At 40.7% G+C, this 15213-nt stretch overlaps 1 protein-coding gene across 1 annotated transcript; it reads right to left on the bottom strand.

Annotated features, from left to right (window-relative positions):
- Positions 1 to 249: 249 nt before the first annotated feature.
- si:ch211-163l21.10 (basal body-orientation factor 1) lies at positions 250 to 14844 on the bottom strand. Its single transcript, XM_036592942.1, has 12 exons — positions 14122 to 14844; positions 12334 to 12586; positions 12115 to 12180; positions 8805 to 8948; positions 8182 to 8262; positions 7637 to 7707; positions 6573 to 6717; positions 5143 to 5495; positions 4640 to 4780; positions 2153 to 2257; positions 596 to 661; positions 250 to 357 (listed from the first exon to the last, which is right to left on the bottom strand). Exons 1-12 carry the CDS (start codon positions 14349 to 14351, stop codon positions 258 to 260), a joined length of 1755 nt encoding a protein of 584 aa, XP_036448835.1. The 5' UTR covers positions 14352 to 14844; the 3' UTR covers positions 250 to 257.
- Between the last annotated feature and the right edge of the window lie 369 nt (positions 14845 to 15213).

Genomic DNA, 15213 nt, shown 5'->3' with positions numbered 1-15213 from the left:
GGGTGGAATGCATTATTTGTTAGTAAACATCAGTAATCACTTTATCATTTATTGATCAGCAAACCAAATTATATTGTGATAACTGGCAAGTTGGTGTTCCTGCACAATCTTCTTTTTATAAAACCTAATTGATGTGGTTGAGGTGCTTGTTTTTTCTATAACAGACACCGAAGCCTATATCTGGTGATATTTGCATCTGGTTATGTGATCATGGTTTCATTTCATCAGTGCCTTTCACAGGATCATTTGACCAAGACTCAGGTGGTCTGTAGATCTGGGAGGCTGCTGGGGTTGGAGGTCATGTTGGACACCACTGCCTGGGTTATGAAGGTAGCATGTGATTCTCCCTCTGTGGCCCTGTGTGAAAAGGAAAACAGACAAGACATGGAATTATATATATGGCTGTGGTGAGACAACACAGAAAAGATACCATGCTGAATGATAAATCACTCTAGAAAGATCATTGTCTCAGAGAGAGAACTTTAAACATGCAACCTCAGAAAGACTAGATCACTCAAATGCCTTGTAATTCTGCGTATTTCAGCAAACAGAAGAAAAAGAAAGTGGCACATCTTCTGGCCTGCTGCTGTCTCACCCTGGATCGCTGCCACTGCGGTCCCCCTTAGAGGATGCTCTCAGAGCCAGAGGCTCGGCTGCTTTCCTGTAGATGAGCATTAGAAAACTGATGCAGCAACACATTTTTAAGAAACAGGAAATTCAGAATGGTTTGATTTGAAATGTTAGAGACACTAACTCAGAATTCCTCATAATGGTGGTGATAGGAACCAGACACAGACACAGAAAGTTGACATAAAATGATTACACATTTTTAAATATATGCAGAACATTCATAAGTTTCACAATTAACCATTTCACATCAAACTACTCTGAGTGATTTTGGTTACTTCTCAATGACTGAATTAAACAGGAGTGGAATTCCCCTTCACCACAAATTGACGCAAGCATGTGATCATTTAGCCATGTAGTTTGTACAGTGCTAACTGGTGGAGTATAAGCTTTTATTATTGTAGCTCTTAGAACTAAAAAAAAAAAAGCAAACTTAAATCAACATGCCTTGGCTCATCAACTATATTTGATGTAAGGAACCATTGGACACCTGTTGAATTAGAGCCAAATTATATTTGGCCATGCGGGGACACACTGTGTTGTTCTTGTTCTACATCCACCTCAAACCACAGAGTTAATGTGCTGATATCAGGAGCACATGATTACACACACTTCTTTATACAGTCTACATGAATAACCACTTCTCTTCAGCAAGTCCTCCATCTTTCCATCCATCTATTCATCCATGCCCCTGCTGCCTGCTCCCTGCCCTGCATCTCTTTCTCCTTGGTGAAGAGATGTTTTCCAGCTGCTTCAGGAGAACCGCAACTGCTTTAAACGTGCTAAAGAAACTGCTGGTTGCACGTGAAGGCGGGCAGCAGGCTCGAGCAGCCAGATGGTTCTTGCCATGGACATGCTCCTGTGGCTACAGCGCCCCTATTTTTACCCTTAGTCCTGGCTCTCCCTCTATCCACTACCCCAGTGCTGCTGAGTGGCTGTTCCAAGCAAAGAAATCTGATACCAGATGCTTTAGTGTGAAACATAAGAAATAACAGATTGTATGAGAGAATAACAGATTTGATGAGGAGACTGTTTTCACATTGGCGAGTATGTTGACAATAATTCCACATTAGTGGTTTTAGGTCAAAAATTGAAATGGGAGAGGAGGAATACAAGGACTTGGATGCACATGGATGCATTTAAAGATATAATCTTGTGGGGAAATTTCACCATGCACTGTGATTTTACCACCATTGTGCAGACAGCTTAGACATTTGTGAGTAGTTGTACGATGATTGCCAGTAAGATTGTGGTTAATTACTGCTAGTTTAACTGTCCTCTACTCACAACATATGTACAGGACAGCATTTTTAGGCTTTTTAGCATTGCTAGGATAACATAGAATGTGCTGAATTACTAATTTCAATCTACAGTATGGCCCCCATAACTTTTCAGTGGCTGGTTTCAAAAATTCTTTTATAATTTTATCTCCCAAACAGTACTGCAGTTCATTCATCCAACATTGTAACGCATCTGTCTTGAAAGCTTCTGTTTGACAAAATGCCAAACACTCAGAACTCCTTACCTTATTTTTAAGCCATTCATTTTTGCAAAGAGCAGTCGCAACACTCGCTCCTTCTGCTCCCAGGTCAGCTCAGAGATGTCCACTTTAGAGCTCTGCAGGTTGTTCCTAAAATGCATTGTATTGAAAGCTGATCACTGTAGTGTTTAGAACAGTATATCCCTCATCATTTTATTAGTACAATATCAGTAACGTAGGTCTCTCTACTGGGCCACTTTAACGTACACTGTATGGTCAAAAGTATGTGGACACGTGACCATCACATATATAGCTTGTTGGACAGTCCATTCCAAAACCATGGGCATTAACTATGGAGTGTCCTCCCACTTTACGGGTATAAGAGCCTCCACTCTGTTGGGAAGGCTTTCCACAAGATTTTGGAGCGTGTCTGTGGGAATTCGTGCCCATTCAGTCAAAGGAGCTTTTGTGAGGTCAGGCACTGATGTTGGACGAGAAGACTTGGCTCTCAATCGACATTACAGTTTAGGCCAGAAATATATTCAGTGCAAGTATGCGAATGCAAATGACAACGCCTAGCTGGCACATTGCAAAGGCACAGCCTTTCTGTACAAACACTGTAAAATACACATTATATGCACCCTGACTATGACCACCTCACAGCAACTGAACTCTGTATTACTGTGCCACGATCCTTGTGCTGTTAATGGATTAATCTTTGACCGTAATGCTGTTCGCATGGACCACTGAGTATATTGATGAAGTAAGAACCTGTTTTTTGTTTAAACTGAGGGGCTTACAGCTTTTTTTCTTAACTAGAACCAGGCTGGTCTGCTAGCTGACGGGCTAAAAGATAGACAACAGCCTAAACAACTCCAGCATTAATATCACAGGCTTAAACTACTTACGATATGATTCACTGTAAACCGGCAATATAAAAGTCTAAACAATGTTACCTGAATGGCTTACACGCTTTAAATGTCTGTGTTTCTGTCAGAAGTAGCGTCAAACCCAGGCTGAACCCCAAACGACTCTAACGACTACTCCCTAAATAGTGTGCTAGCTATGTAAGTTTAGAAATTCTAGCCTCTACAGCCAAGTAGTCCAGTATTTGTCGAGTATGGATGTGGCTGAATCCCAAATGACTAAGTTTTAGCTATATTATGTACTGTTGGGGTGCAGGATCCAGTATTTAAATTCCTATGTAGTGCACTATGTAGGGTGCAGGGAGCCATTTGATATTCAGCCCCAGCACGAGAATAGGTGCTAAACAGTGCTATGTTATCATATGTTTATTGTTCTACAACAAAAAGTTAAAAGGTTCATGAAATGATCACAATATACAGTGATTGGCGACCGAACGTTCTTCTCTGCATTCGGAGGTCCATGGTTGCTTGGCAACGATGCCATACTCTAAAGAAACTACATTTCTTGGTGGAATAATTGCTTATGTCGATTGTTATTAATAATAAATTATTTTCTGAAAAATTGTTTTTTATCAGATTTTATGTTGGCAGCTTCCCGCTGTGCCTAAGAACACCTTTCCTTGTTATAAAATCGGAGTAATGCACGGCCTATGTGACACTCAACTGCTTGTCTGCTGTCGCAGTTGAGAAAGCACACTAGCAGTGCAAGGCCGCTCGACCAGGCTGGGATGCCCCTTGCTGTAATGCTTAGAATGCAGCTTGAGCCTGTGTTGCATTAAGAATTGCATTGTGACCCATTTTTGAACGCAATTATGTGCGAAACCAGGTATGCGTAGCTCACAGGGTCTGCATTCTCTGGCAAACCCAGATTCATCCATCAGACTGTCCATCACTCCAGACAATGTGCTTTACACCACTCCAGCCTACGCTTGGCATTACACACAGTTTGCAATCTTAGGCCTGTGTGCAGCTGCTCGGCAATAGAAACCCATTTCATGAAGCTCCGGACATGCAGTTCAGTGCAGTGCACTTTTGCTTATGTTGTTTCCAGAGGCTGCAGTGAGTGATGCAACAGAGACTAACGATTTCTCTGCACTACTTGCTTCAGCACTCGGTGACCCTGTTCTGTGTGTTTGCCTGGTCTACAGCTCCGTGGCTACAGTGACTAATGAGAAAAGTGGAATCCTGTGACAGTGCCACGTTTGGTCACTGAGTTTAAAGTCAATGAGTCACTAAAGTCCAATCAATTGTACTGCAAATGTTTGTCTATGAAGACTGCCTGGTTATGTACTTGATTTTATACACCTGTCAGCAATAGGTGTGGCTAAAACGCCTAAACTCAATAATTAGGAGGGGTGTCCACATACTTTTGGCCATATAGTGTACAAAGCATATGGCTCTGATAACACTTTTCACTGTCAGAGTACCACGCCATGACTAAGCTGATGCAATAGAGGATATATAGTCTGATTAAAAGCTTTTTGGGAAAACCCAATTGCAGCAAAAATTGAGCAAACTCTAGCCCTGACTAACCCTGCTGTGGATAAGGGATTAGTGTGGACCATAGGCATGCTAACACTTCAAGTAGTGGCCTGTTTTGACTCACCACTTCTCAGCCTCTTCCAGGTCAGTGTAAACATTGTTGGTGCTGTGGGGAGCCTTGTTGAACGTGCGTATGCGGGGGTACTCTGTCCTCCCTGTCCGTGCTTCGCTCATTCGTCTGCGATATGCCTCCATTGCTTTCTGTCTTTATACATTATTTCAGTGAGCAAATGCAATTATAAATGGGTTAAAAGCAAGCAATGATTCATGTTAATTATCTAAAATGCCCAAATAATTATTATTTCACTCTTGCCTCATTTTTTTAGAAATCAAATTAGGTTTGATTACAGACTTTAAAACAATTTCTGCGATTAAATTTTGCGAATCATCTGCCTGTCTACTTTAAATAAAATAAATGGTACCTATGAATAATCATAATTAACTACAGCAGATCATGCTTCATGTCATTAACTCTAAGTTGACACAACTAATTTTCAGGTCTTCAACTTAGTCCTGCTTGTAAAATGCAGCTGTCCCCATTTTCTAGCATGTGTTTGCTGGGTGTACCTGTACTGGAGCTGGCTGGCTGCGATCTCCTGCTTAACCTGAGCCAGAGCCTCATGGAAGAAAAGTTCAAGCTCTGTGCGCTGCTCCACAATTCCGCGCGCCAGCCGCTTCACTCGGCTCATCTCATGCTCACGCATGGACAGCAGCTTCTGGAGCTTCTCCAGCTCCACGCTGCCGGCCTGAGCACTGACCACAGCACGTTCCCGCACAGCTGCCTTCTCCCGCTCAAACTCGCCTGCCATGATGCTTAGGGCCTGCTCCAGTGTGGCGACTCTGGCCCTGAGCTCAGAGATCTCGCTCCGCTGAGCCGCCAGCTGGGCCACATTCTCTTTCGTCATCAGCTCACTCGTCTCCTGTGGGGGCAGTGAGTCAGCGGACACTGGAATGGATGGCCATTACATAATTACATAATATCAGCGTCTGGGTCAGGCCAGTTACTAAAATTTATACCCTATTCTTTTATGACTTCCACTTCTTCCCCCACCGGCTTGATTCACAGTAATGTGTACTCATGTCCACAAGGTATTTCTACACGTCTAGTGACTGGGGTTGGCATACATTTGTGAAATCAAGCATGCATGTGTGCATGTGTGCCATGCAGTGCCCAATGCAGGAGTCCCATCAATTGCATATGTCAGCAACAGGCCACAGTGGACAACGGGAGAGGACAGAGAGAGAGAGAAAGGGAGGGGGAGTGATGGAAAGTATGCAGCATGCCAGGCCACAGAGAGACGGGAGACTGGCTCCCAGAGTGGAGGTGAGGAGAAAGAGCCGCCACAAGTGAACACAAACACACACAGCCCAGTGCAAATAAACACCAGAGGGGGGGAAATACCATTCCCAGCACACCCACCAGAGATCAGGAACTACTAGAATAACAAAATAGCTATGAATTTCATTTACTTACTCATTATTTCTAAAGGTGGCTTCTCTTTGTCTCTCTTGTATGTCGTTTTTGGCTGAGGGAGGATTTCCCCATGTCTGCTCAAACTGTTAGTAATACTGCCTTTTGGAGCTCCTCAATTCATGACTTTAGTCATTTGTGAACCACTAAATATAGCTGTTGCCTTAATTACGTTTTGAGGACATTTATGCTCCTAGGACACTGGGAAAGTCTCCAGTCCTCACAAGCTGTCAAATAACCCAATTATCCAAAAATAAGAAGATGGTGGTCTGGCATTAGAGCTTTTGCACAGAGCTGTCATTGAGAGGCCATCCTAGGGGAACCCCTGCATAGGAGGCTACTTGTTCGTCAAAGCACTGTCTCATTCCAGTAGCATCTCTTGATTTTTGTTGGAAGGACGTTTAAGTTAGGGGGCTAAATATTTATTGCATGTCAATATTGCATGCCTTATTGAGAAAAAGGGAAGAGAGTGTAGTCGTTTGTACAGTGGAAGAGAGAGAGAGGAACATATCCATAATGATGGTACCTTATGCAGGGTAAGGGAGGCGTTCTCCCTTGCTAGGGCCTCATTGGTCTTCCTCAGCTCCTCCACCTCTTTCAGGTGGTACCCCAGTGCCTCATTCAAACGCACATTCTCCTTGAACACAGAACGGGACGCATCATCCAGCTGCCTGTGAACAATGGACCAGGAAAGAAAGCAGAAAACCTCTGGATAACTTCAGCAGTATAATACAAGACATGGTACTAACTAAGTACTAAAAGCTAAATTGCTATGTTCTTTAGCAGCTAGCAAACTGTTATTGACAGTAAACTTTGCTGCATGTTTTATGTACAGATTTATGTTCCTAATTCTTATGTGCCTCACACACAGATTGAATCTGACAACAAACAGATGCAAAAAGAGTTCCCTGTCAAACGATCCTAATAAAGACACTCTACTCTGCATACCATCAGCCTAAAGTGACTAAGACACCAAAAGGGTGTCAAAGGAGTAATCAGCTGATGTACAGTATGGCTGAAACTCCCTCTAATTGCCCAAAAATTCCAGAGCTGTACAATTCTGAGGGATTGGCCTCGTTTTCATTCCACTTAGCTGTGACTCATATAATTGAATTAGGCTGACCACAAGTGCTTGGTCTGGGGAGCAGGTGGAGGATTGTCCTGTGGAAACACTCTAAAATGGCAACTCCCTGGCAAAGAGAGACTTACCACCAAAGTGCCACATCAAGAAGTGAGATATTAGAAGGTTTGCTACACTGGCTTTGGTAAACTAATCAAGCAAAACTAACATATGGCTTTTGCTGTGGCCATGAAAAATGCCCTTGTACATATACACGCACATGTTCAGACATGAACACTTTCATACGCACTGTTTGCAGAGTAATCTCCTCTGTTGAGGATATAATCATTGGCTTAGATGATGTATACTATCTCCAGAAAGAAAAATGTAGTGTGGTCACGATAATAACCTTGTTTTTCTACAAAGGTTATTTATTTTCCCTTGCTGTGTGACGGTGCAGTTTGAAGAGTAAAATTAGCCTGTAATTGGAAGAAGGCAAAAAGGGAAAGATGGACAGAAAAGACACTCACACAATCGCTTCATTGTGGGCTTTCTCTGCTAGCTGAGCAATTCTCTGCTCCGCTTCCTTTTCTAAACGAACCTGGACAGAGGAGGATACACAAGTGACTGTTGCAGTTTACTGCCGTTTTCAAATGTATTTCTCTCTTTACAGTCAGTTTTCATTTCACAAAGCAGACACTAATAATTTGTTTTCACTTGTTTCATATGCATTAGGACTGCAAAATATAACTTGCAGCATTGGCCTTTGCAATACTGATAGCGGAGAAGGTCGCAAGATGAAAATGAGCCCTCACAATCACACAGTTTTAACAATCAGTGTTTTACTTTGTGCTACGAGCATCTTGAACAATTAAATTCTGGAGTTTTTTGTATGGGTGTTCTAATGAATAGTGATAAAAAAGTAAATTATTTTGGTCAAAAAAACGTAAGTAAATTTTTAACCACGATTACTGATTCACTGATGTGTTTTCTAATATATTACACAGCATATCACAATCGCATCATGTACCAATACCTGTATTTTATCATGATTGTGTAACAAAAATATGCATACCTTCTCACTGAAGAATTTGTGCTCCATTCTTGCAAGACTGTCCTTGTGTTCACGGTCAGCAATGTACATACTTTCTTTAATCTGGAAAAGGGAATCAACACTTGCTATCAGACACATTAAAGTCTCTTTACCCATTAATTTTGCCATTACAACTACTGTCATTATGTCCCACATCACTAATATTTTATACGTGCTATTTATCACAGTAAGCTGATCCTGAATGGTCAGCATTCACGTTGGTATCGTAACATAGAAACATTAAAAGCTTACATTTCAAAGTTTCTTTTCGTCTTTTCAAAAATATCATGCTTTTAATGTCTCTGGGTGACAAGAACAGTACCAGACGGTCCATAATTTTTGCTCTGTCTCTCTGGGAGTTGGGACTAAACAAAAATGTGGACCGGCTTGGGGTCCCTGAGGACCGGTTTGACAACCACTTCTCTATAGACCTATTTTGTCAACCACAGACCACAGAAAAAAGGTGTTATTATTGTTGATGCTGTTATTATCATGGTGGTATGTCCCTCATCTGTCACATGGTCTTAAGAATGTTTTCATCTATTTGTTTAAAAAGCTATTTGAAACTATACTCCTCCTGAATTGCATAATCTGTATTATTGTACAGTGCTCAGCTCTTGTTCCATCTGGGCCTTCTTCTTGTGGAACTCCTTGATGTTCTTCAGTTCCACTTGAATCATGCGGAAATCATTGGACCTCTTCTTAAACTTCTCCTCCAGCTCATTAACCTTCTGCATATACTCCGCAACCTGCAACAGCCAAGCAACCAAAATAAATGGTCGGCAGCCCAGCACTCATGATAATAGGGACGGCCATGTGCCCTTTTCCTTTCTGAAAAATTGGCAGTTGAAGGACTAGGAATAGAAGGAGGTTACTTCTACATACAAGACTACTCTGGGAGGGCAGCCCTATAACCGCTGGGGTAAGAATTACAAAGTTCATATGGCCTATGGCCTTTCCATGCAGACCAAAGTAAAGCGCTCATGGCTGCCCACCAGAAAAATACCAGCAACTGGAGCTATTCAGAGACCACTGTATCCAGGCATTATAACTTTCCAAGCCAAGTGTTATGAAACAGAAGTTTGACCTTCTGCCTCGCAGCACATACTTCTGCACATACATGCTTGCTGGAGCCATGGCAGCAGTCACTGAAAGTACCCGTGAAGGGCCAATTGTTAATAAAAATGCCGTGAAGTGCGGGTCACTAATGAAACTGCCAGTGAAGCGCCAGTCACTAACAGAATTGAGAGTGCAGCTCCAGTAAATACTCCATAGTAAAAACTGCTAGTGCAGTGACTCTGAAGTGCCAGTTGCCAATAAAACTGCTGGGTAAAGTGGCAGTGAAGTGGCTGGTCCGCCCCTCACCTGACATCCAAATCTAATAGAGAATATGTCACTTAAATGTCCATTACAGGCTTCAAATGATTCAAATGTTCTTGTTTAAGTAGAGTTTGCTTGAGTAGTTCTAAACCCTGTGTTGGAAGTGAATGTACATCACTGCTGCTCCACAGAACATTAAAATTCCCATAGAAGCACAAACAGAAATGAATAATGTCACAGGGGTGGTAGTCGGGTTACTTGTAATTTGAAGATTTCTACATTAAACACTGCTCTATATATATTGATTTGGGGGGCCATGGAAAGCTTATTAAATATTTCTCAAAATATCTCAAATTCTCAAACCAGCAGATACCCTGATGATGCATATTTTACTAACTCTTTACTAACTTCAACAGAAGAGATAAGACTAAAAAAATTTTGACCTTTCTGTACAAAGGCCTCAACATGGTCAGTATCACATATCTACTTAAATTTGAATCACAACATAGAAATAGTGTAGAATGCTGACTATTTATTTATTTTTTTACTTTTCATAAATTTTCGTTGTAATTTTGTTGCTATTGTTTAATTCTAAATTTAAATGAAAACTATCCCAGATTTACAATGTGGTCTCAGACTTTTGGACCCCACTGATTGTTTTTAAGTAAAGCACTGTGGAATCTTGGAAAGACTCTGCATAGTATGTTACTGTTAAGTTCAGGCAACTTTTACACACAGATAACTGGATTAATCATCAAAATACTCATGGGTTACTTGATTACTAATATAAACAACAGTGACAGCTCTATATACACTCATATATACACCTGTATTTACAAATACATTATTATTCCAAATAATATCCATACCCAAATGAGCACTGAAGCAGAATGCAGCTAAATGCAACAATGTGAAAACCAGAGTCAAAACAACTGAAAGAGCAGTCCATACAAAAGCTATAATTCAGTGTTAGATTGTTTGATCCAGTTACAAAATGCCTAGAGAATGCTGGCTAAATTCCTTACAACTAGCATCACTTAAGGGATTACATATGAAATTACATATTTGCAATGGTATGTTTTTTTGTAAAACTAAAAGGCATTTATAAAACTAGCCATTTTATGATGAGTTTACTAGCAGTATTCTAATGGCAGTCATTCTTTCACAAATTTCACATATTTACAGATTTGAAAAACATATTTGCCATTAACAGGACAAGTGTGACTACCATTCATTAACTTTGCCATCACAGTTTTAAGGTCTAATTATCTAAATCCCAACTTTTATGCAATTAGACAGTTCTGAAGGTCTGATTTGTAATATTGGTTGAAATGAGATTTATTGTGCAGGTCCAGCTGCATTTTGTTCCTTCTTCCTTTGCTTAAATGGCATTTTTTTAATTGCTGTCAGAAAGTGGCAAGGGCACAAGGCTAGAGCTGGAAAAGACTTGATGAAATAATACTTTGGCTGAGTGACTTTCTCCCACAGCTCAGTCACATGTCAGACCATTTATTTAACAAAAGAAGCAACAAAAGCAGGCGCCCACTGTTTTTTCTTTCTTTTTTTTTTTCAACACTGTGACTGCTTTAGAGGGTTTCCATTAGCTAAGTCCTTTTTCAAGATGAAGTGTTTTATCACATTACACAGTCCAAGTGGGGTTGGCCTTGAAATTGCATCTGAGTTCACCACAACAATGTATTTTCCAGAATAATGCTACATGGGCAAATGTGACATTGCCATGAGTGTCTAAAAAGGGGATGTTTTAAGTTTGTCCAGACCAAGGTTTTTTTGTTGTTAGCCAACACTTATTGGGACCCATTTTTACCAGCATGAAGTAAGAGATGTTAAATGAAAACAGCTGTTGACCAAAGCAGCACATTTTCTAACTTTTCAGAGAGACTACTGCTGTTGCAAGTGGTCTGATGGTTAGCTACCATTTGGAATTACATAAAAATCCCTGTAATGCATTCATGTTCAAGAATTGGGCTTATAAAAAGCTTTCATCAACATAATAATAACGTTGAAGTGACATTTGTAATTTGCTACCAAGAAACCATAAGACACGTGAGGATGAATAACTTGGCACATATTGAAACTGGCTGAAGCATACCAGGAGAACACAGATTTTAATTACAGAGTTTTTGGCACCACAGAACAGGATTACATGACTGCAAATGTTGGGGTTCTGTTATAAAGTTTTATGCTTACTTTGTTTTTTTTACACTATAAATGAACTAAGTAAGCATGTGTGTAATTAGAAGGGAATACTGTTTGTTGGGAGCAATATTACACATTCTTAGAGATTCTAGGTTTACTGTAGGTGCCAGTCAGCCACCCAACAGAGAGCATAATAAACAGGCTGTGATATATGAAATATTATGATTGGCAGGAAGCTATCTATACGACATTCATGAAGCTGGCACTGCTGGTCATGTAAAAATGTCCTGTGCCAAATTCTGACCTGTTTGCAGTGATCTGTGTAGTCAGCCCCTGTTCTTGGAACATGGTTTGTATGTTTATATCTAATGGCTAAGCACACAAATACTGTTTCCCTGGGGGAATAGCTTGGCAGTCCTCAGGACTGTGGGCACTTACTACAAGCTCTTTTTCTTGTAAGGCTTTTGACTTCTGCTCTTTTAGCTGTTCTTCCAGGGCAACAATCTGTGGAAACAAAGAAGGCAATAAACACCACAAACAGATTAGAATGGCAAGCTGCTATGACATGTTGGCACACATCTGCTATCTGATGAGCAAAAGCTGCGTCATGGATTGCCAAACCAACGCTTTCATTCAAGAAAACACATTTAGGCCAACCTTTGCTTCTTTTTCAAGGTCTTTCTTCTTCAGGAAAGCAATTATATCAATCATGTCCTTCTCAGCTCTATACTGCTGATTTGTGAGTTCTTCATTGGCCCTGGCTAGTCTGCGAGCAGCTTCACGATATTCCACCCGTGAACCTTCCGTCACCTCCAGTCTGGCCTCCCACAGGGTTGCGTTGGCTTTAGCCCTCTCCACATCAGACTCTTTATCCAATTTCGACTCACGTTTGCCTTCTTTCTGTCCCTTTCTAGATAAATAAGAAAGATATGTCCGGTTGTCAAAAAGTAGCTAAACTGAGAAACAGACACATACATAGTCAAATGTAAAAGACAAGAAGTCAGATATACTGCTAGATACATACGTAGTTAACTAAACTAATTAACAAATGAACTAACTAAATGCATTGTGGTTCTGTATACTATTTTGTCATTTTTCGCACTTAAAAGTGCAGTGTGCAAGATTTAGCTGAGTGATTCCTCATCTAGCAGTGAGGTTGCAGATTGCAACCAACTGAATACCCTTCTCTCACCCTTCCTTTTCCAAGTGTGTATTAAAACCTATGGTGACTGTCATATTTTAGCTTCTTTGATGACAAGGAGTCACCATCCCTCGCCTTTTCTTGACTCTCTAGAGCCAGTGTTTGGTTTGTTCATTCTGGGCTACTGTAAGTACAACATGGCGGACTACGTTGGAAGAGGACCCTGTCACTACCCAATTTAAACCGGAAACCTGTTTTGGACTACGCATGTGTGGAAGTGTACGTCAACCAACCTGAGCTGGACTACGTACGCACAGCAGCATTGTAAAATGATAGTGGAAATGACATACCGTTGCTGCGTATGGGTGGTCCAAATCGGGTTTCTGGTTTAGATTGGGTAGTGACAGACCCGCTCAATATGTAGATATAAAGGGCTCATTCTAAGCCAATGAAAACACAACGTTTCATAGTTACAGGTAATTATACACTAATGAAAACATGGTTTTGCATACAATGTTCTATTTCTGCTAATATATCCCCCCTAAATCTTACATACTGTACCTTTAAATGGATATTGCGGAAATACCCCAGGCTGTAATGATTGGTCAGACTTACACTTTTGAATTATTGATTGATTCATTGATTGATTAGTTTGCCGTGCATTTTGATTGGTAATATTTGGGCCAATACTTGTAATATGAAATATTAAATATGAAAAAGTATGTTCCAACAAAACTACAGTTTTCATTGTTAAACGCAATTATTTTTCTTCTTTGTACTCGTTTAAAAATGACGACTCATATGCGCAGTGAATGAGGCTGCCTCAGAAAAAAACTCATGAAACATGTTGCAATTTATAATACTAGACCCATGTTTGATATTTACCAGAGTGCGAAATATGGGCAAAATAACACTTTTGCTAACTGGTCTAGAAAGTTCCCTGACCTGCTACGCATTAGCATCCCTACGCCAGTCCCTATGCGCCAATTTCACTAGTTAGATACTGTTAATATTTAGACGGATTTGATGTTTAAACACAGTAATATGAGTAATTGCTAACGGTTCTGATGGAAAGATTGATAAATTACAGTATATAATTAATAAACGGCATAGCTAGAGGTCTTATTTATTAACAGTTAACGTTAGCTAACGTTACTGAATACTGACATTACTGAACACTGAACTCTCACGGCTACCTAGCAACATGCTCCGTAATAGTAAACGTTAGCTTGCATTTCTGTAGCGCCTTGATATCGTTCGCTTACACAAATGTGACCTTTAACAAACAGCAAATTCTTGCTTACCCTTTCGCTTTCTTTCCCTTCTTTCCCTTTTTCTTCGGCATACTTCTTGGTTGAAATATTAAGAAAACAATGAATAGTGTAGACTTGCGCTTCTTCACAGGTCCTCTGACATCTTGTTTACCACTGTTACTATAGAGACGGTAGGAGGCCGGGACTCCATTCCTTCCTGCACTGATCCCACTGTTTTCAGTTTGATCCCTTTTCATCAGTGGTGATTTGCTCATATCCATTCAGCAAATAGATTTTAATCCTAGGTAGTAAACACTTTTATCGGGTGCCAGCTTGAACTGCAAAGTACTGAAGCAAATTTAGGTGATAAAATTATGCAATACATGAGAGACCTTTTTCCTTAAACTTTCAATGCACAGGGATCAGCTTTCTCATCTTGGCTAATCACAATGAATCTATGAGTTCAGTCATTGTATTGACTAGTAGCGGCCACGTCGTATTCTTTTGTTTTCTTGGTCCGTGTGGCAGTTGCTCACCAGTGGCCAGGGCTTCATATGAGGGGCCATGCATGTACATACCATCCCACCAAGTAAAAAAAGAAAAGGCCAAAAATCATCCTGTTGTGAGACTACCAGTCCCCCATGGATTAATGCTGATGTAATATCACCTAAGATGTCTGTGATACATTAATTCCATCCATCGTTGAGATTTACCCACCAAGTTGCCTTGAACGTATCAAGAGTACCCTTACCCAACCCATCCAGTCTTTTGAACCACCTCCCCTCTGGAAGATTTCTTTACAATTTTACCTTTGTCTGGTACCTAGTGTGAGGATTAATTTGAAAAAGAACCGAGGGAAGGAAGGCTGGGCACTTCTCCCATTGAGGGGAACTCGGCTTAGATGATTGACAGATTCAGACATCATGCAAGATGTAACTATAACTAAAGATTACATAAGCTGCGGACTAGCCGCAGAAGTTAAACAAAATTGCAGTTGACTTAGCATTCTCAGAAAGCCAAGCCCTCTGAAAAACAATGTAAACTTAGCGCAGAACATCATTTTGAATCCATCCAGCTGCACCACCCTGGCTTTGCATGCCTGCACCCAGTCCAGTTGCCGGCCTCCAAACTACTCATTTCTCT

Source organism: Colossoma macropomum, unplaced genomic scaffold (assembly GCF_904425465.1).
Source record: "Colossoma macropomum unplaced genomic scaffold, Colossoma_macropomum, whole genome shotgun sequence".
NCBI classification, from domain to species: domain Eukaryota; kingdom Metazoa; phylum Chordata; class Actinopteri; order Characiformes; family Serrasalmidae; genus Colossoma; species Colossoma macropomum.
Note: the sequence above shows the minus strand (reverse complement) of the source record. Positions and strands in the feature narration are given on the sequence as shown.

Coding starts and splice junctions, on each gene's coding strand:
- si:ch211-163l21.10 (XM_036592942.1), bottom strand. CDS start 14,351: ATGGATATGAGCAAATCACCACTGATGAAAAGGGATCAAACTGAAAAC. Junction 12,587..14,121: donor AAGGGAAAGAAAGCGAAAGG/GTAAGCAAGAAT, acceptor TTATTTATCTAG/AAAGGGACAGAAAGAAGGCA. Junction 2,258..4,639: donor CTGGAAGAGGCTGAGAAGTG/GTGAGTCAAAAC, acceptor AATGCATTTTAG/GAACAACCTGCAGAGCTCTA.